This window comes from Juglans regia, chromosome 7 (genome assembly GCF_001411555.2).
Source record: "Juglans regia cultivar Chandler chromosome 7, Walnut 2.0, whole genome shotgun sequence".
Taxonomy (NCBI): Eukaryota; Viridiplantae; Streptophyta; class Magnoliopsida; order Fagales; family Juglandaceae; genus Juglans; species Juglans regia.
In genome coordinates this window covers 4,704,459-4,727,725 of record NC_049907.1, presented here as the reverse complement: position 1 = coordinate 4,727,725, position 23,267 = coordinate 4,704,459, and the positions used below count along the sequence as shown (strand labels likewise).

The following is a 23,267-nucleotide window of genomic DNA, read 5'->3' as shown; positions in this document are numbered from 1 at the left end:
GTTGCTGCCACCTCCTCTAGTTCCTCAGGCTAAGTATTTCTTCAAGTCTTGACCAAATTTCAAAAATCAGATCACTTTGAAGAGATAACTTTTGCACTTTCCTCATTCCCTGGCCCCATACATCTTTGGCAGCAATACATCCCCATAAAACATGACCTGAGGTTTCTTGCTCCTGCTTACAAACTGGACATAAACTGTTTTCAACCACTTTCCTTCTCTTCAAATTAGCTAGTGTAGGAATGGCTTCTTTGCAAGCTCTCCATAGGAACATCTTGGTAGCAGGAGGTACTCTTAGCTTCCATATGTATTTCCAAGCTTGTTTTTCCTTAGCTTTGCCTGAGGTCTCCCCTTCTAGTTCACCTTCCAATTCAATATTAAGGTGATATCCACTTTTAACTGTATAAATTCCATTTGGTGTAAACTGCCATACAAGCTTATCCTCTCTTCCCCCCAAACTAATTGGGATGGCTGTGATGTCAGCCACTTCCTTCTGGGAGAACATCTCATGGAGAATAGGTTTGTTCCACTGCTGCAGATGGGGGTCTATAAGGTCATAAACATACTCACACCAGCAGTCCACTTCTCGGGTAGATTGAATTCTATATGGGGGGTAAAGGGTATCCATTTATCAGTCCAGATCTTCACTTGTTTGCCATTCCATACCCTCCATACGAGCCCTTCTTTCAACAGCCTTAGACCAGCATATATGGATACCTCTCCAGGCAAATGATGGACCTGTCCCTAGCTGAGCTTCCAGCAACCCCCCTGATTTAAAATACTTCTGCTTGAGAATCCTTCCCACCAGAGAATTTGGATCTTGTAAAATCCTCCAACCTTGCTTAGCTAACAAGGCTAAGTTAAAACCCCTCAAGTCTCGAAAGCCCAGTCCTCCCAATTCTTTGCTGCAGCTTACTTGTTTCCAATTGACCCATTGGATTTTGGAAGAGTCTTCATTGAATCCCCACCAGAACTTCCTGAGTAGTTGATTTAACTTGTTTGTTATAGAGGCTGGTAGCATAAACATCCCCATGGCATAGGTAGGGATGGCTTGTAGGACAGCTTTTAGCACTTCTTTCCCAGCTGCCGAGAGGAACTTGTTTTTCCAGTTTGTAACTCTACTCCATGTTCTATCAGTTAGAGAGTGAAAAGAAGCTACCTTTGCTTTGCCCATCAATGCAGGAAGCCCCAAGTATTTTTCAAAGGTGCCAGAAGACTTCACCCCTGCTAGCTCCAAGATTTGCTGTTGAGTTCCCAGGCCAGTATTGTTGCTGAAAAATATAGATGACTTGTCTTTATTTAGAACCTGTCCCGAGGCCTTCTCATAAATATCCAATATATGGAGCACGGACCTAAGTTCCTCAGCTTTAGCTTGGCAGAAAAGCAAGCTGTCATCAGCAAAGAAAAGGTGATTAACAGAAATGGGGCCTCTTCCAATGGGGACTGGAGTCAGAACTCCACTAGATTCAGCTTTGTTTAGAAGTGCAGTGAGGGTTTCTGCACACAAAATGAAGAGGTAAGGGGACAAAGGATCCCCTTGCCTAAGTCCTCTAAAAGGTAAAAATGGTTTTTGAGCCTCCCCATTCACAAGAATTGAGTAAGAAACTGACTTGAGGCAGGTCTGAACTAAGTCAATCCAATGAATAGGGAAACCCATCTTGGACATAATGGCTTCCACAAAATTCCATTCCACCCTATCATAAGCCTTGCTCATGTCTAGTTTAAGGGCCATAAACCCTCTTTTGCCCTTCATTCTTGATGTCATGGAGTGTAGGATCTCATATGCTACCATAGTGTTGTCTAAAATAAGTCTCCCGGGTACAAATGCACTTTGGTTGAGAGATATAAGCTTAGGCAGAATGATCTTTAGCCTGTTAGCAATAGTCTTTGAGACAATTTTATAGACAACATTACACAGGCTAATTGGTCTGAAATCAGTCACTCTTTTAGGGTTTTTAATCTTGGGTATGAGAGAGATATAAGTATCATTAACCTCTTTTAGTGAGCCACCTTGGTTCAGGACTTTGAGGGCATAATTGCAGACTTGCTCACCCACCACCTCCCAATGTTTTTGATAAAACTGAGCAGGGAAGCCATCCGGGCCAGGGGAGCCTAAAGGGTTCATCTTGGAAATGGCTTCAATAATATTTTCTCTAGTGAAAGGGGTCATTAACCACTCCTTCATCTCCATATACAGTTTGGTTTCCAGGGCATGCAAACATGAATCAAAATTAGAGGGATTTGTGGTTGTAAAAAGTGAAGAGAAATAACCTATGAATACCCCTCCAATGTCTGCCTGCTCAGTTACAGCTCTTCCATGAGATGCCTCAATACTTTTAATGGTATTGGTTGTCCTTCTTTGACTTGCTTGCATATGGAAGTAGTGAGTGTTCTTGTCACCAAGCTTGAGCCAATGCTGCTTGGCCCTTTGGCGCCATTTTAAGTCCATTTTTGTCATTGAGGACACCACTTGCTCCTGTGTTCTTCTCAAGGTGGCAACATGATCACCTGTGCTAGTATCCTGGAGGTGACCAATTCTTTGTAGACCCTGTATGATGTCCCTTCCCTCCATCTGTTTTGATTTATGCTTCCAGGCCAGTAGCTCCTGTTGGCAAGCTTTCAATTTGTTTCTCATTAAGCTGGCCTCACAGCCTATTCCATAGCCTTTCTTCCAAGCGTCACTTATTACCTTTTGGCATTCTTCCTTTAGTTCCCAAGCCATCTCATATCGAAAACACTTTCTTTTCCTCCTTATCTCCTGTCTTACACTGTATGTATCAATGACAAGGGGTGAATGGTCAGATTTAATTGCAGCCAGGGCAGTACTCGATCCATGAGTGAAAAGGTCAGACCACTCCTTGTTCCCGAGGGCCCTATCCAGTTTCTCTTTTGTGAACTCCCTTCCAAATCTGTTATTAGACCATGTAAAATACAACCCCAGTGAGTGGATATCATTAAGACCACAGAACTCTATAGCTTGCCTGAAATCCTCAATTTGTTTGTAAGGTCTGCTTGCCCCACCCACTTTCTCCTTTTGGTGAAGGATCTCATTAAAGTCTCCAGCCACCAGCCAGGCCATGGTGCTGGCTTGTTTTAACATCTTCAAAAGCTGCCAGCTGCTGCTCCTCTTTCTAGTCTCTGGGTGGCCATAAAAGCCTGTGAATTGCCAACTTGGACCACTTTCCTCCTCCTGGACTAGTGCACTAATATGCCATCTCGTGAAGTTAATAACTTGGACCTTCCATCTTTCTTTCCATAAGAGAGCTATCCCACCACTAAGTCCCATTCCCTCTACAGCAAAACAACCATCCATCTTCAGAGACCTCCTGATCTCCTCCATCCTTCTATTTCTATTCTTAGTTTCCATTAGGAAAACTAATGAGGGGCACTTCTCCTTAGATATGTTTCTAAGGACATTAACTGTCCGAGGGTTCCCAAGCCCTCGGCAGTTCCACACCAAGATACTCATTATGTTGGGCAAGGCTGGAAACTAGCCTCTGCCTGTACAAGAGAATTTTCCTTTGGAACAACATGTTCCTTAAATTTTTTTGAAACTGCATTAACATGTGTTTTCCTTCTTTTACAGCCTCTGGTAGATCACTCTGCCTGGTTTATTAGAGATCTCAGCCAGTGAATTAGCACCAGTTCCATCCTCCTAGCTGGCTCTTTCTCGTGCCTTCCTCTTCCATCTTCTTACTGTGCTGCCCAAGACTACCCTCCCTGAAATCACGTGATCTCCAGATCTGTTTAACCTGTCTCTCATCATCTTCTTGTCAGAACTATGTGAGCTATGGGTGACTTGACTTCCAGACGATGGCAACTCATTACACTTAAGGGTTTCCATAATTACGGGATTTTCTGGAGGCCAATATCCGCCCCCATACTCATGTGCTTCTTTTGGAAAGTCAGGCCCTGGCTCCATACTCAAGCTGGTTTCATGTGTGACCTTTTCAAATGTTCCTCCCACGTTGTCAAAGCCATCTTGCACATGAGAGGAAGGTGGGATATTCACGTAAAGTTATTTTTCAAAAACATCTCATCTCATCTCATTTCATCTCACCTCATCATTACAACTTTTTCAAATCCCCACACAAAATAAAATAAACAATTCAACTTTTTCAAATCCCAAAACAACAATAAAATTAAAAAATATATTCTAATAATATTTTATTCAACTTTATAACTTTAATATCAATTCATCTCATCTCATCTCATTTCATCTCTGAAAACAAACGAGCCCTAGATCTCCTACCTCTGAGTTTTTATCTAAATTTTTTAAAATCATGTCAAGTGAGACACAAATTAATAGGGCTAAAGAGGGATATTACATCTAATTAAGGTGAAAGAATTAACAGAGACTTTCAAGTCTTTGTTTTGTATAGGTTATAAATAAGTATAGGTTATAAAAATTCAAAGCCATAGAGCTTAGTCGACGCCACATCATACAGAGCCGGCTATATTGAGTGAGTCGGACACCAAAAAGGGCATCATGTGTGCAATTAATGGACCCTACGCCCAGAAAGAGCGCAGAAGACACATGCATTAATATATTAATGTGTCCCTTCAAGCGCAAGTTGGATCTGGGAAAGTTAAATGCATGTAAAATTTTCAACAAGTGGGCTTGATTTCTATTCATCTACTTTTTGTATTTATAACTTTGAAAAAATGGATATTAATATAATATCGAAGCTAACCTGTATATGATGAATATTATTCCATGCTCGATCGGAGTCATAGATTTGGTTAAAATGCTAGGAATGATGATATCGAGTGGTAGTAAATGCAAGAGAAAACTAAAGGATTGTGGACAGGGGTTGATGAGGCCACTACTTTTCCTTGAGGCCAATGGAGCTATATAGAGCTAGCTCTCAATCGTGCATTGCATCATATATACCATTGAACCAGTTTCGACTGCAAACCGCGTGGAACGTCAGGCCACTGAGCTTATAATGCATTTAACCAGTCATGAACATGAATTTTTACACAAATATCATACACCTCGCCTGTGCAGGTTTGTTTGGATGAATGAACCCGGTCGGTAGGAGGATTTTTGGATTTGGAGATTTGAAATCCAAATGTCTTATTTGGAAGATCATATATTAAAAGAAAAATTATATTTGCAGTATAAGGTTGTGTAAGTTCTGCGCATTCTCTTTTAAAAAAAAAAAAGTGGATAAATGGATCAAACCCGCATTAAAAAAGTAAACTTTTTTAAATATAGTTGAGCCTACTTTTTTCTAAAAAAAAGTGTGTGGCTTGTATACTCTAAAATTGCATATAACATTACTCATATTAAAATTTAGATTTGTATCAAACTCAAATAGGCTTTTACGCTTTCCAAGATTTTAGATTTGTGATTATAGTTACTTTTAGATACAAATTATAATCCAAATCTAAATCTAAACTCAAATGAACACTTCCACCTAAACGCCACCCTAATGATATTATCGTGTAATATTGAAATGTTTAGATACCATTATTAACTCAAAAGAATGATATGATCAGTTTGAATAATAATTGTGAAAGAAGTGTATCTTTATTTTTTGTTTTTATCAATTGACCATTTCTCATACTAGATGAATTTTCTCGGCAAGTGTTTTTCTCGAAAGAATATATTATAATCATTGAAAAATTTGTTCAGTCCATATATAATTTAGTTCAAATTGATGAATTTGATTAGACATTAATATTTATTGTAATAATAACTCCCTTTAATTTATTGAGATAAATTTTCAACCCGGGATTTAAGTCTCTCGTCAGTTTCGTCATTTTTACATACAGATCATCAAGTATAAATCTATAAGTTTGGATGAAAGACAGCAGCCCCTTGCTCTATCTAATAGTCGGAATTTAAGCTTATAGCTAGCTACCTAGAAATTGCATGCCTTTGGGAATTAAAAACAAGCAATTGGAAGGCAACGCGTTAAAGAAAATAATTAAAAGAAACACGTACGCGTATTTGCTTTTAACATGTCAATTACAAGCATGCATGGATAAGGTGAGGTTTCTTATCTTTTAGGCCTTTTTGTCAATATTACAATTAATTTGATATATAGTCATCATCAGGTACCGTTTTAATTTAAAAGGCAATTACATTGCCTGTCAGTGTTTTGGACAGAGTACTCCAAAATTCTTTATTTCAGATATGAATTATAATGTAGGAAAATGTTATATTATCAATTTTCTTTCCATCAAAAAATAAAAAATATCAGACTATATTCATTTTTTTTAATCAAAAAATAAAGGCAAATGATCATATGCATGGATATTGTTTTATTATTTTTCTATTTTCTTCAAAAACAGGACAGTACTCTAATTTTTTTTTTTTTTTTTATGTATATGCAATATTATCAATATGGTAAGAACATCTTTGGACTCCTCGATCCGTAGTTATAATTATTCAAGAAATCTAAAAAGCAAATAGTCGTAAGACCTATATAATATCGTATTTGGACATCGTGGAAATTACATTTATTCAAGAGATCACTCAAAAACCAAGTTGCTGTAAAAAAAAATACTATACACTACCCTCTTGCTTTTATCAAAATTTTATAAATGCGGTACTTTTTTATCAAATATTTGGATCATTTTTTTTTAAAAAAATCAAAAATGGGATGAGCAATGCATGTAATCTCATTGAAATAGAATATAATGATAGGCTGGTGGTTATGCTACTCATCATCTCATACCAAACACCATATATATTTTAATTTTTTTAATTTTATTTATGTTAAACTATTTGAGTTGTTCTACTCATCTTCATTACACCACATACTTAATATGGAAAAAAGAAAAGAAATTAAAAGAGGTGTGGTTGTAGGATTATAATCTGTAAATCAATTTTTCATGATGTAATATGCAGAATTTTCTCTACTCAATTCCCTTGTTTGGTTTGTTTATGACAGACTTTTTTTTATATATACAAAGGAGTGAGGGGGTTTTGAGCCCAAATTTTTCATTTGGAGAACATGGTCATCTGCCGTCAAGCCATCAGACTGATCTTGGTTGTTAGACGTTTATTTAAGCTAGCTTGCTTGATATCATTATTGATAAGATTGAGCATGAAATTATTATTAATTTATCAGTCAAGTACTAATTGTATCTCATTTTGAGTAATGTTAGATACAGTAGTCCTAAGAGGTGCAAGTCTCGTGTATTTCATTTGAAAAAGAATGAGGACTACTGCTAAAAAAATAATTTTTCATATAAGTTTCATATTTATTTATTTATTTCAAAAAGAGTGCACAAGATTCAAACATCCGAGGGCTGTAGAAATCATTTCTTATTTCTTAAATGGGAGAAGCAGATTAATTTCAAGAATTTCCCTACCACCTGGGAGGTCAATGATTCCTCGAAATATTCTGTCGATCGATAGTCCATTGTTCTTGGTAAGATTTATAATTTGTTACGTTTACGTACATAACACAGTTACTGCTTTTCACAAACCACTGGATTAATGACCATTCGGGGACCAATAATATTGTAATTTGTTGCCTTCAGTACTCTTTGTACGTAATCGACAATCCTATAGATTTCTAACATATTGATTCTTTACGTCCCAAAACGGCCAGATTACTAATTCAATCTTCCAATCCTTTACTATTTCTCTAAGCAACTTAAAGTTTTCATATTCCTTGATTGGTCCAAATCCTTTCAAGGGAAGAACACGATACGTAGTTTATTTTAGATACGCTGTAAGCTGGAAGAGCTAGCTGCAGGAAGGCACCAACTGGCAACAACTGACCGCGACATTCAACAACTATGTTTGAACAGAAACCATCAACAAATTATATGCTTTATCATAGGCTTTGACAGGTGCATGCACAACAAAATCCAAAGAACTGCAAAAAAAAAACGTGTTTTAAAAGTTCTTTTTTCTTTTTTTGTCCTTTTACGCAGTGGAATCCAATCAAACGCGTTCAAAAAGTTTTTTAATCTTCTAATAAAACGCGTTTTTTTTTTTTTTTTTGACGAAGAATCTAATCAGAGCAAGCAGTGCTGCACCACCGAGGGTGTACACGACGGTCCCGATAAGATAAAAAAGTTTATTTTTTATTTTTTACTTTTTATTTTTTTATTCATTTTTAAAATATTTTATACAGTTTTTATAATATTATTAACAAATATTTTATTAATTAATTAATAAAAAATATTTACCGGGATCCTATCGGGAGCTGTGAGATTTTTTTTCCAAAAGTACTTTTCATAAACCCTCAAATGTTTTTAGAATATTTTATTATTATTTTTAAATTACTTTATACTATTATTTATAAATTTTTATAATTATTTAATATTCTATTTTTTTTTATTATTTACAAATATTTTTAACACTTCTCAAATATTCTCACTACCAAAATTAAAAGTTAAAAGTTGAATAAAATATAATTATTTATTTGATAATTAAAAAAATTAAATTATTTATTATATTTTATATAAAAATTTAAAAATATGAAAATTATTTTTTTCTCGAAATTGAAAGATAAAGAAGAAGAATCATATAATCGATAGAATGCCACCAAACTGAGTAACTCATAATATAATATCAAGAATAGGAATTTATTCATGAGTTGGGGAGAAAAAATTTGAATATATATTTCCTTAGAAAAGAAAATGGTCAATCAAAATCCTACCTTGAAGTTTCCTTTTATACATACAACCCCAATCAGAATTTGACTAATCGCTGCTCGGATTCAGACAAGTGACTAGTTCTAGGTTCGGTAATAACATAGCATTAATTTCTACAAATTCTCATTTCTAAAAAAGAAATGTCTACAAATTGTCAAATTCTACGTTGACATGTAATGACCCAGCCCATCAACCCAGGTCCAATTACTTAAAATTATTTGTTTTATTTTCATTTTTTGCTACCCATAATCTACCTCCACACCGCCCTCCCAATCAAACGCTCCCTTCTTGGTCACGACTCTCCCTCCCTTTCTATGTTGCCATGTTTCACAGTCCAAGAACAAAGTACATGGGTCATGGGCCATATGCCAGATAATTTCATTAGCAATTTCTTTTATTCTAATTCGATATCATATTTAGACTATAGTATAGTAAGTGGACTTGATCCATAGTTTTATTTTCTTTTTAAACTGTTAGTTCTAGTAGCTCGGGCTCATGTAAGAGTCATCCTTCCTATGGGTTGATCCTTCAAAAGCTTAATAGAACATATTTTCCAGTTTCTCTCTTCTTCCGTTCTTCTATCAGAGGTAAGGTCAACCTCAAATTTGATCTATTTTCTTGTACTTTCTTATATTTTATATTCACCTAAACACTAATCATCAGGTGTGTTACACCAAGCCGCTGCCCTCCATACTAAGCCAACGTCGGTAAGTACTTCACCCCATCTGCTTTTCCTTTTTCCCATGCCATCTCTGGTTTTCCCATTGTCAATTGCAACACCATGTCACGCCTGTAAGTCCTCCACCCATATTTCTCTTGTGCTCTCATTCTCTCTCTTTGCACCGCCCCATCGCAGTGGCCACCTTCGCAAGGCCTTTACGCCGCCTAGGTCCTCTGTATCGAACACCACTCCCCCATTTGCATCTCGCTCCTACAATTTTTGCTGTCTAGCTTGTCCTCCATTCTTGTTGTGTTGTCACGGGGCAACAACAACCCTCCCCACGCCGCCACTGCTCCTCACCAATTAGATTTTGGTGTCTCTCACTCCATCCGTCTCTCGCTTTATCTCACTTTTCTCTCCCTCTGTGAATAGGTCTCCCCTCCCCAAGTCGTCCCGTTCAGCCACCGTCTCTCTCTCTCTCTCTCTCTCTCTCTCATCGATCTCTCTTTGATTCTTGCTCCCTCTCTCTCTTCGCTTTCTCTATTTACTTTCTCTCACCCCATAAATCATCTCACAGTTTCTCTATTTTCTCTCAATCTCTCTCTCATTTTGTTCTCTCTCTGTTGTAGGATAACCCATTTGACCATGGAGGCCACTGGAGCTAGCTACATCGCCTCATCACGCCAAGTGGCTTAGACCACCACGAACCATCTCTAGGCAGCATCTCGCCTTGCTCTCGCATCTAACGGATTACCGCTCTGAGATAGTTTAATTTTAGTGACTTTGATGATTGGTGCCAACTCAAAGTTTGGGTTAATCTTTATTTACATATTGGAATTTGTAGATTTAGTGATTTCATGTTGGTTAATATTGGAGGGACTCTGTTTGTAATGTCATGGATGGAGGAGGGGATGGATGTAAAATTGTGGGTTGGTGTTTTGATGTGTCGGAAATATGTTTGTAAATGGTTATGTGCGTTGAAATTTAAGCAAATCTAAGGAGGTTGAGCTATTCTATTAGTGCAGTAGGGCGTGGACATTGTATTTGGACCATTATAAACCCGAGGCACCACGATGGACTATGTTATTTATGGGTTGTTTATGGGTTCACTATGACCTATAGTTTTGAGTTACAGAATTTTGTTAGTTGGTTTCGTATTGGCACAATTTATTAATATGTTAGCGATATCCAATTGAATTAGGTATTGATACTGCTACAATGCGGTTCAAGGCTTAGATATTACACTGCAAAAGTCAAGTAAGTGATGTTCCCATGCTAAACTTTGCCTAAAATTGATGAGATTGATTTTGTGAAAACTTGAATATTTTTGTTCTGAAAATAGTCTCGGTTATTTTTTACTCTAGTCTCTATTTTGAACTTTGAAATATGACATTTTATCCTGACTGCTGTAGATATAAGCAATTTTTGTAGTTTGTTTCTCTACTATATAAAATTTGAATATGAAGTCTGAAATATTTGATCCAATTATATGATATTTATCTACTTAGTACTTTGTTATGATATGATATTGCTTCTGAAAAATCTTAAGGCATAAGATTCTATATTGCTTTGGTTACACCCCTGCCATGGGTTAAGTTAATGGCCTCTACGCTCTGCCATGGGGGTAGGGAGCGGGCTGACCCCAGCGGGGCTCCGCTCCGCCCCAACTTATATATTTAATATTTATATATATAAATATATGTTTATATTTATATTTTACAAATTGTATATATATAAATATATATATTACAATTTGTTAAACTTGTTCACAAGAGTGTAAAACTTGTTCACAAGATGTACATTGCTCGAGTAAGACTCTTATATTACCTTGACCTCCTATATAAAAGTTGGCCTAGGAGGTCAATCCAATGCAATATTGTAAATAAGTCTAACATATTTGTGAATAGGTCTAACAAATTTAAAAATTGATAACTAGTTTTTATGTTCTCAGTTTTTAAATTATTGTTATATATTTTAATTTTAATTTAATATTTAAATTATATAATAATTTGGGTTTGGGTCAAAAAAGATATTTTTGGACTTTAAAATAATTTTTAGGTCGAATGGGATTGAAGTGGGCGGGGGGGATGGGATGTCTGTCCTCAACCCTCGGCAGCTGGATGGGGCCTCCCCCCCCCGCCCCCCCCCCCCCCCCCCCCCCCCCCCCCCCCCCCCCCCCCCCCCCGCACGCGCGCACATGCGGGTATCACCCCTAAGTGGCCTCTGGCCTAGCTACGAGTTATAGTAGTGGCCCCCATTTTTAATGTAATCACTTTAGTGACATAGTGATTTATATTCTATTTGACGATCCACAAATTGCACAACCCTGCCACGAGGTAAACATGACCTCTATTTTAATTGCATTACGTTGGTAACAAAATAGTAATTTATGTTCTGTTTAGATAACCATAGACATGTACAACCCTGCCCTAGGGGTAAACATGACCTCTGTTTTTTTTGCTTCTAATGTTCAATATGCTTCTACCTAAGGTATTTTGTATATATTATTATTGTAATGAAATTATTCTGATAATATCATTGTCATTTTTCTTGAGAACTACGTGTTTATGTATTCTGTAACTAACTCATATTCACACACTGGCATAGATTCGTTGCTTACTGTTGTAGGATAACTCGTCTGACCATTGAAGCTTGTCCAAGTTTACTCAAAAGTACACAACTTTTACACAATTCATTCTGTGGTACTATTATATTTTTACATGTATTTGACACAAATAATATTATACAAAATATGCATGTACATATTTGGGATCGGTCTCCGTTAATTGCTATCTACAATTTTACTTGATCTTTTGCGTCGGCCGGATTTGTGTCTGTTGATCTTAAAGATGCAATTTATTCCATAATGATTCAATGTATATTAATTTAGTTGCACATATTATTATCATTATTATTTAAGATATATAACTATTATTCATGTGCATTTCCAACTCTCCTAATTTTAAAAACAAAATTTAATGTAAATATGAAAGCTGATCATTACATCAAATGGAACTCACAAAATACACCAAAACACATAAAATATATGTTGGTATTGTTTTATAATAAATAGAGTTTGTTTTTAACGTCTTTTTTGAGAAGGGTCATTAACGTGGTTTTATTCCTAATCCGTTAATAGTTTTATTGGTTCAAGGGTTAATATACGTTACAGAGTTAGCTACGGTTTTTAAAGAAAAAATTATGTTTGACCATTGTCGGGTTTGAAACGTTTTTTTTTTTCATTTAGTTTTGTCACTTTATTTCTTACCGGTTCTGGGCTCTTGTGTTTATTGCTTAATACTCTCTTTGACCGGCTCTTTGTTAATGGTGTAATAAGTTAGTGCGGTCGACTATTTGTTAATTGGCTGCTATTAAGTATCATTGATGGCCAACGGTTTTCTTACGTTTGAGAGTTTCTTTTCATTGGTTGCCCAGTTGCCGGATGTAGAAAATCGTTTATTTTTTTTTATTTAAATGGTTGAGCTTATTGAGAGAAGTGGGGATTAATCTTGTACTGTTTTTCCATTTGAGTGAGGTGTTGTTTTATAGAGAAAAATCTCTAGAGAGATTAAAAAAGAGGGTTGTAACTAGATAATTTTGAGAGTTTTTTCAAATAAAAAAAAATGTGTTCTTTGAGTGGAGTTTTGGGCTCAACTACTTGTGCAGACTTGGTTCGGGCTATACGACGATCAGTTGGACTGTTGTATTCTGGAGGAGTCAAGTCAAGAAGATTTATGCTACACTGGTTAATTTGAGACTTTGTACACAGCAGAGGGCTTGAATCTCTTTAAAGAGTGCGATATTTCCGTGCCTCAGTCTAAACTGGCTTCGTTTTAATTTTTATTGTATTGTAATTTTTATTATATTATTGTATATTTCACCAACAATATATCATCGACACACATAATATAAATGGAAAATGATAGTATTTCTCCTCATTTTGTTCTCTCATTTAGATCGCTCATGTATTTATTTATTTATTTAATTGTTAAAGAAGTTATTATTAGTGTATTGATATTTTTTATTATTTTTTAAAAATATTTAAAGATATTTAAAAAAATATAAAAAAATAAAAATAAAAAAGTGAGATTTAGCCTAAAGGGATGCCCAAGGTCACTACTGGTCGGCACCTAGCAGTACCCAATATAATTATAAGATCTAGGTATAGACTTGGTAAACGAATCTTTGTACAAGTTGGTGTGACCTGCTGTTGTCAGAAATATTTTTATTAAAAAAAAAAAAGACAGAAATGAGAAGGAGAAGAAGAAGAAGAAGAAGAAGAAGACGACCAACAACTTCCCAGATCCATTTTCATCTCCCCTTCGTCTCCCTTCCCCCAGATCCCAACTCGATTGTCGGCCAACACCCATTTGTACGCAATCCCTCTTGCACCTCTTCTTTGTTTGTAATCATAACTGAAAAAAATAAAGATGAGCTATCGCGTGTCGGTATCACTTCATCATGCTAGGAAATCCTGATGCTGACAACATTTTTTTTTTTTTTTTTAACAAACAAAATAACAAATAAAAAAATGAAAATAAAGAGAAAAATAAGTGATGCAGCATCCTCGTGGCAGTGCTAGCTGGTGGGCTCACGGTGGTGGCAGGTGCAATTGCGCTGTGCATGGAGACTACAAAACAAAACAAAATTAAGTGCTGAAACTTCATCAGATAATTATTTTAGATAACTTTTAGATAGTTCGAAATTCTTTATGCTCAATATCTTTTTTTTGAATCTTCTATCCAGATCACTTGATATTTCCTATCTTTTCGAACCTTCAATCTTAATCAAAAAGTCTTTTGAACCTTTATCTATTTAACCATTTATCTTGGAATTCAATTATTCATAGATAAAGATAAAGACAAACATTTATCTATTAATCTACTTATCCTTGAATTTAAATATTTATAGATAAAGATAAAAGTAAATTACATTCATCCAATAATTCAAATAGATCATAGTCATCTAATCCTAGCCAACAAACTTTTTCATCAACAAGCAATATCAGACTCCATTAAAATGAGGGTAGACTTAGATCTGCATGTTCTATAACACTGAAAAGGATCATCTAAGTGTTTCTTAAAAAAAATAAAAATAAAATAAAATCTTCCGACATAATGCATCGCATGAGGACTGCATCTATGAATATTCCCCACGCATAATTCGAGTAATATAATAACGTCCGGGAAAAGTGGGAAAAAAAAAAAAAAAGACTTCACACTTGACACTTGACACATAACACATCGGATTTGCAAATACAAGATACAATGCTTCTGTCGAATATTAACTACTGAGAAAGTACATGCAACTCAAGCTATCATGAATTTTGCACTTTGCACTTTGATCGTTCCATTTTGACCACTAAAATGGACGAAATAGAGAGTACGACCCGTCAACGGGCTGAATTTGCCGTGAAATTCACCATGGCTACTTTTCCTCGTCCACGGCTAGAGACAGAGACAAGAGAGACAATCACATTCAGAGAGAGAGGTAAAACGAAAGAAGCCACACCAGCATCTCACAAGTGAAGGAACTCCGTGACAGCACTGTGATGGCTGTGCCCATTTTTCCACCGTCGATCGCAGAGATCTTGTGTTTCGATGGATCCCACTACACAGTCTAAGCGTGATTTGAGTGGACGGTGACGAGGAGAAAATTGCTGACATCTCAATGAGAGGCCGCGGCAGGCTCTATTGAACGCCATTATTCTTAATTCGAATATAATAAAAAGTTTGACCACACAATACCCACACCAATCAATTCCTCTATTTTTGTTGCTTCCACTTGTTTAGCTATGTGACTTTTCAGTGCCTATTACTTTTTGTTGCATTGGTACGTTATACAAAATTAAACTATCTCATTTCATTTTATTTTATATATAATAAATAATTTAAAATTTTAAAATTTTAAAATAAAATTTATATTATAATAATATTTTATTTAATTTTTAACAAACTTCTCATTCTATCTAATTTGAACTGTATAATCAAACGAGACTGACTGAAATTTATTCTTTTTTAAGTTTTTATCCCATCTCTATGGTAAGATACAAGAGAAGTGTTAAAGATTTATAAAAATATATTAGGCATGTAAAACTTATAAACTAATATTGTTAGATGAGATATATTAAATTTACTTTACACTAAAATCTTATAATATAATATATAATGACAACAAGTCATATCAATTTATAAATTTTACTTTTTCATAATTTAAACGTTTCTTAAAAAATAGCTATAAATATAAAGTGAATTTCAAAGTATTCATAGAGATAATATTGCCTTTTAAGAAAATATCATATAATAAGCGAGATTAATTTCATGGGTTAATGTTAAAAATTTGAAAATAAGCGTGATTAAACAATAAATCTTTTCAATCTCCTAACACTCTATACTCAATATTTTTTTTTAATTTTTATTATTTTTTTCTTTTATCAAATATTTATTATATAAATATGAATAGAAATTTTGAAATAATTTTAAAAAAATAAACTCAAAAAAAATATTAAAAAATTAAAAAAATAAAAATATAAATTATGATAGAAGTTGTGTAGCAAAACTTAAAATTAAAATAGAGTCAAATGGTATGTACCCGGCTAACCATCATGTCTGACTGATAGAGAGAGAGAGGATTGGACAATTTCTTTTTCTTTTATTTTAAAGTTGAATATTCTAAGCTCGGTATTATTAATGGTATTAATATTATATCCAAAATATATCCTTCCTTACATATGATCTATGTGAGTTGGAACGTTTCAATGTCACTAATTATTCAACCTTTTCAAATACTTTGTTAACAATTAATGCTATCCACCAACGGGCAACATATATCTATTCTATTATAATAAGTGGCAATCTAACTGTGAATAATAATTTTTATTTTTTTTTCGTTAATTTTTCTTATTTTTCCGTTAAGTCCATTAAGTTTTATTTTATCAAAAGGCTCTTAAAACTATTGATCATTTGACGTATAGCTCCTTTGTAAAATTTAATGAAGAATCTTGTTTTACTAAAAGGTCCTTAAAACCCTTGATCATTTAACGTGTAGCTTTCTTATAGAATTTAATGAATGATCATGTTTTACCAAAAAGCTCTTAATAGCCCGCGATGCACATGAATTGACATCTCTTTTTTATGTCCTTTATATTCTTACAGTATATTCATTTTCCTTTCTTTTTGTTTCAATTTTTTTAAAATAAAAAATAAATAAAATGACTTTACTCTTTAGAATAGAAACACTTTAGAGCATTCTCATTGTAAAATTCAACTTTAAGTAAATTTAACTAATAAAATACTTAAAACACTCAATATATAATATTAATTAGAATATAATTATTATTAATATTTTAATTAATAGAACTATAAAATGTGATAAAATAAAAATTAAAAAAATTATTAAATTAATAATATTTTATTATTATATAGAGATAGTAAATAGATAATATAATATAGATACAGAACAATACTTATACTTTGTTGAAGTTTAGATTTTTTTTAATCTAGATTTTTATTTTTCTTTAATATTATATTTTCTTTTTCTAGAAAAATAAATTACAGACATTTTTATTTTATTTTATTAAAATTATTATGTCCGGTATATCTCGGGGCTAACGCACGGCCCCACATATAATATGTATGAAGTCCTTGTGAAGCATGAAGGAGAAGGTTTCAAATATCTGAATTAATGTAGCGAGCATGCACAAGAAGTCAATATATGCTTGGACAGTACAAGGAATGCAATTATTTATAAGTCCTAATTAACGTATGATTTGTCAAGCAGTGGACAAGAAGTCAGCAACATTATCTTCTGATCGCAAGAAATTATATATGTCTCTATCTTCTAATATCCATATGATCTATTCCCATTTAATATTGAATAAATCTTCACAACCTCCTCACACTCTACACTCTATATTTTTTTTAATTTTTTTTTCTTTTATCAAATATTTATTATATGAATAATGAATAGAAAATTTGAAATAATTTAAAAAAAAATAAAGTAATCTTTTTTAAAATATTAAAAAATTTAAAAAAATGTGAAGTGTAGAGTGTGGTGGAGGTTGTGTAGCAAACTCTTTAATATTAGATATCAGTTCTGCTACAGGTACCCGTCTTCGGGTACCCGTTGCGGAATCGCTGACGTGGCATTAGCCACGTCAGCGATTATTATATTTAAAAAAAAAAAGGGCGGAAAGGCCTCGTTTCAGAGCGCCATTTTGATTTCAGAAACCATTTTTGCGAGCCAAATGCTGTGGGTTCATCGTTCTTCAGATTGTTCCGAAACCATTTTGCGCTGAAAGGGAAAATCCGTTCGTCGATCTTCATTGCGTTCAAGTGAGTGCCGTCGGACCCAGAAACCATCTTCTGCTCTGAGAAAAAGAAAAGTAGGTTCGTCTTCTTCGTCGTGTTGGACCTCTGGTTTATGGTTTTTTTTTTCTTCATCTTTGGCATCACCGGCTCCATCACCGTCAACTAGTACTGGTATTCCTCTTGGGTGTCTGAAGAAACGACACCCAATGATGCACAGTGGATATGGGCTTGCTCTGTCTCAAGAAATGCTAGTCTGAACAGCAGCCGATCTTCTTCTTTCTTCTTTATCATAAATAAATAGAACACCTACGGAGATTGAATGTAATGTTTTTTTTGTTATAAATTTTTTTGTCACATTCCTGGATATGGGTTTTCATATTCATTATTTTTTTTGTAGTAGATGTGTTTGTTGTTATGCCACGCTTATGGACGCACAGCCATTAACTTCTTCCTTTTGTCTGGTTAATGATTATTGGTCCTTAGCTTTAATGCTGTAGAATTTCAAGGGACGCAATTCATATTCTAAGTTCACAATGTAATCCGATCAAAGAAAAATATTACCTTGAGTATCATATGACTTGGGTGAGAAGGGTAAGCAAACCAGACATCATCTAATTCCACATCTCCATCTGGATTTCTGCAATCAATGCCACAAAATTATTGAGAAGAATAAAACTTAAATCTCAATTAGAGGATGAACACAAGAGGTGTTGTAATTTAACTGACCCAACAGGGCACTGATCTCCTGGTTTGGGCATGGCTGATACACGATCCAGGAGCTGAAAAACTCTCCTGCTTGCTCCTGCAGCTTTCATCGCTGTGGTATATAATCCTGATAAAGCCGATACTGAGGACCCAACTGTAGGAACAAATTTAGCAATGTTATAAAGTTATAAATTTATAGCAGCTATATAGAGAGTTGATTGAAAAAAAAAGCAGTTAAAAGCAACCAAGCAATAATATTAACAACATGCTAGCTTTGGCTTTATCACTACCAAGGTGTAATATTAACAATAATAATGGCAAGCTCACCTGTCTAGATGGTCCAGCTTAGCATGCGGAAATTTGAATACTATTTGTTCTGTTCTGCATATATGCAAGTCATAATGATAATGAGAAGATAAAACTTTGAAGTTTTGTGGCTAAGTATTTTTTTTATGAAGTAATTGATTGTGGAATTATGCAGTTCATCTCTTCTCGGCATGGGAAAAGGGGAAGAATACTCATCTCCTCAAATACCATCTAGCTCAAATCCCCCAACCACTGTATGTTATATTTTTTACAATGTTGCTTTATTTCTGTGTTGATATTTATTTTCAAAATACATAAATAACTTGTGTAATTATGTTAGGATATACCATCAAGTAACCGGTACTTTGTAGATTACACCAGTCCCGATTACTACGGACCACTTCCTGCGGCAATGCCTTTTCCGCCATATCCTGATAGCGGGCAATATCCAAGAAACATTCAAGTGGTGATTAAATTGGCTTATTGTTTTTTTGTTTGTATAAGTTGGCCCTTTTTTTTAGTTTAATGTCATTGATTTGTCAATTTCACATGGCAGAATGTTAGTGACCCGACTCCTCTCATGACTACATATTCCGCCACGAGTGAAAGAGTTGATATAGAGGAACCATCTAAATGTAGAGAAACTGATATTCCATGTACATCTGAAAGCAAAGAAGATAGACTAAATTCAGAAGAAACTGAGGATGGGATTGCCGGGACACCACATTTGTCGGATGAAGTTGGTGGTGATCCGATTCAACAGCCAAGTTCGGGAATGGAGTTTAATACTTTTGAAGAATTAATGGTCTATTATAAGCAGTATGGTAAGAAAAGCGGGTTTGGGTAATAATAAGAAGGACTGATAAAGGAGATGATGGAACTGTCCGATATGTTACTCTTGGTTGTGCCCGTGGTGGGAAGGCTCGGAATAGGACATTGAATGTCGCTAGACCACGTCCAACAGGAAAGACAGAATGTAAGACAACGATTAATGCCTTAAAAGTTGATGGAAAGTTCCGGTTGACAACAGTGAATAATACCCATAACCATGACCTTAGTCCAAATAAGGCTCGCTTCTTTCGATGTAATAGAGAAGTGAGTGACTCTGTAAAAAGAGTCCTAAATATAAACGATATGGCTGGTATTCGAATGAATAAGAGTTTCGGATCTCTCGTCGTTGGCGCTGGTGGATTCGAGAACCTCCCATTTTTAGAAAAGGATTGTTGTAATTATATCGACAAGGCAAGACATCTAAGGCTTGGTAAAGGTGGTGCAGGAGCGCTTCAAGAGTATTTTTGTAGGATGCAGTACAAAAATCCTGGTTTCTTTGCACTGATGGATTTGGATGATGAGGGGAGGTTAAAGAATGTCTTCTGGGCAAACCCTCGTAGTAGGGTAGCCTACCAATACTTCAGTGATGTGGTGACATTCGACACTACATACCTGACGAATAGGTATGGGATGCCCTTTGCACCATTTGTTGGTGTAAACCACCATGGGCAATCAATTCTGTTGGGAGCAGGGTTGATTTCCAGTGAGGATACAGAGACTTTTGTCTGGTTATTCCAGACGTGGTTGAAGTGTATGGATGGTATCGCTCCAAAAGCTATTATCACCGATCAAGACAGAGCAATGAAAAATGCAATAGCTATTGGTTTTCCTGAAAGCCGACATCGACTTTGTTTGTGGCATATACTGAAAAAAGTGCCCGAGAAGTTGTCCTTCTATGCTTCGTACAAAAGTGGGATGAAGAATGCATTGATGAAATGTGTGTATGACACGCATACCATTGACGAGTTTGAGAAATCTTGGGATGAGTTAATCGATACTTACCACTTGCATGATAATGTCTGGCTGAAAAGTTTATACACTGAGCGTGAGTATTGGGTGCCGGCATTCTTGAAGGACTGTTTTTGGGTTGGGATGAGTACAACGCAGCGCAGTGAGAGCATGAATGCTTTTTTCGATGGTTACGTTCATGCTAAGACAAAATTGAAAGAGTTTGTCGATCAGTTTGATAGTGCGTTGAAAAAAAAAATTGAGAGTGAAAATAACGCGGACTTCCACTCATTTAGCGTTACCATCCCTTACATATCTAGATCTCCTATCGAAAAGAGATTTCAAGAGTTGTACACAAATGCTAAATTTAGGAAAGTTCAGATGCAACTTACCGGCATTATCGATTTGGATCCAGCATTACTTAAGAGGGATGGTGCAGTAAAGACCTATCTGGTAGAGGATGAAGTTCGTGTGGAAGAGTTCAGTAAGTTGGTTACATTTTCTGTGGACTTCAATGAGGAAGATGCAGATGTTAAGTGTTCATGTGGTTTATTTCAGATGAGGGGTATACTGTGTCGGCACATTCTCGCTGTATTTAAGTGTAACGGGAGAAAATCTCTGCCCGAGAAGTACATTTTAGACCGATGGAGGAAGGATATCAGAAGGAGATACACGTTAATCGATAGCAGCTATGATGCAGGGGATCAGCGGCCAGATGCTTGCAGATATTCTAGTCTATTAAAAGTCTGTTATCAAATGATTACTTATGCAGTGGGTTCAAAAAAACATACTGAGGATGCCACACATAAGTTACATGCAATGATTGAATTATATAGTGAGAATTAAGAACCTCCATCAATTACCCTCACTGGTTCTAATGTTGGCTGTACTCAAAATGACACAATCACTGTGGGTAGTTCAAAACAAGTACTCAGTCCATTAGTTGTCAGAGGGAAGAGCAGACCCCCGTCTCTTCGGAGAGCATCCAGGATGGAGAAAGATATGCGAAAACTTAAAGGAAAGACAAAGAAAGCACCAGTAAACCGGAAACGTAAACAGGTTAACATTATTTTAGCTTTAAAAATATATTTGTAAATGGGCTATTTTATTAATGCAAAAACTTACGTTCTTGCCAATGCTACTTGTTTATTAGAGAGATGGAGGAGATACACCAGTGCCAGACACGTGCAGGAATTTATTTGGCCCATCAGTGTTAGATATTTCCAATGTTGGTTATGTGCAATTATATTACTTTTGTTAAATTTATACTTGAAATGTTATATTTATGTTTTTATTTGATTTTCATATTTTTTTTTTTTATCACCAGCTTGTTCAAGACAAATCAGCTGTTGTCAGTGATGGAACCCAGATTGGAGAAACAGTGGGTGGGACTCAAGAAAGTGTAATATTTATTAACTTTTCATATGTCTATAGTAATATTGACATTATTCTAATATATGCAAATTAATCCTTACAAAAGCTATATGGGTTGGATGGATCACAACCTGAACAACTTGGATTGGATGATTCACAATTGGTTCAACCATAGTTGGCGAGCCCAAGGAACTAATTCCAGGTACTACGAGCTAAGGATATAGATTGTTTTGTTATCGTATGCAAAGAATTCTACTGGTGGCAGTTTTAGTGGCGGTAGTTGTAGTACTACTCACAATAGAATTTCATAGCATGAATGAAATAAGTTTAATAACTTGACTCTCTAGGCTAACATATAAAGGTGCTTAAGAAATCATTTTTATTGGAGCATCTTTTACTGTCCCAAGTCAGGATTTGATATTGTAATTTGAGCATGTTATTGCTTTGAATAAGAAATGATTAATTCCTTTGTACATTAAATTTGAATGTAAAAGTTTACATTGGGAATGTTTTACATTGGGAATTGGCTTCTATATCAATTATATTAATATTTTTATCTTACTTCACATGCAGGAAACATTGGGGTTTTTTGGTAGAAACATTGGTGAAGGATTTTCAAGAGCTGCAACGATATGATGGATTAGTCATTTTTTGTTTATTGGTAGAAACATTAGTGATTTTTGTAAGTTTATCATGTTCTACTTAGTGGTGATATGGCATGTAAGATCTTATGTTGGTTGTTTTTTTGTTAGTTGTAAATGTAATTTTTTTGGAAATCTTGACGAAAGATACAAGATTTTTGGCAATGGTTTTTTGTGTAGTTGGAACAAATCATAACATTATTTTGATTTGTTATGATAGTTTTTCTTCCAAGAATGCGCATGGTTGAATTATTTACTGGATTGATGGATTTTAGTACCTATTGGTATGCTATTTTAGTACCTATCTAAGCCAAAGAGGCCACTCAATATGGATACAGTGAAAAACCTATGAATTTCATTTTGGGCGCATGACTCTGAAGAGGCCACTCAGTTTGGGTATTAGTCACATATGGAATTGGACATATTATTGTGACTATACGCTGCAATTGGACCACTCGGTTTGCGGGGCAATAATTTTGTGATTGGAGTGTTATTTGGTTGGCTCATTCCTTTTGTGTGCAGCTTTCAACTTTGTCCAATTATCCAAAAAATAAATAAAAACAAATTAAATATACACTATATACAATCAGACTAAAATACTCCACAAGTCATTAACATAAAAAAAATGCAATTAGACTATACAATCAGACTAAGTTTTAACATCACCAACCAACATATAAACAACTATTTGTAATGGTATCACTTATTTACAAGACAAGTAACATGCTACAACAAATGCGGCAGCCCAATACACCCGGAGTAGTGTGCGTGAGCGTCTGATTTCAGCTTCGCGTACAATAAGCGCCAACTCCTTCTTCACAACCTCTTCATTTCTATTGGATAGCGCCATCTCTCTCATCTCGATGTCCT

General features: G+C 35.1%; 1 protein-coding gene across 1 annotated transcript; it reads left to right on the top strand.

The window, feature by feature from the left end:
* Positions 1-19,737: 19,737 nt before the first annotated feature.
* LOC109021800 (protein FAR-RED IMPAIRED RESPONSE 1-like) lies at positions 19,738-22,392 on the top strand. The gene is made up of 4 exons (XM_035691376.1): positions 19,738-20,603; positions 20,703-21,126; positions 21,710-21,784; positions 22,330-22,392. Exons 1-4 carry the CDS (start codon positions 19,738-19,740, stop codon positions 22,390-22,392), a joined length of 1,428 nt encoding a protein of 475 aa, XP_035547269.1.
* Positions 22,393-23,267: the final 875 nt, after the last annotated feature.

Bases quoted from the DNA above. Each gene is read 5' to 3' on its own strand.
- LOC109021800 (XM_035691376.1), top strand. From the start codon at position 19,738: ATGGCTGGTATTCGAATGAATAAGAGTTTCGGATCTCTCGTCGTTGGC. The intron at 20,604-20,702 runs GTTTGTCGATCA...TTACATATCTAG, and splicing joins GCTAAGACAAAATTGAAAGA to ATCTCCTATCGAAAAGAGAT. The intron at 21,127-21,709 runs GTCTGTTATCAA...TTTTATCACCAG, and splicing joins GATATTCTAGTCTATTAAAA to CTTGTTCAAGACAAATCAGC.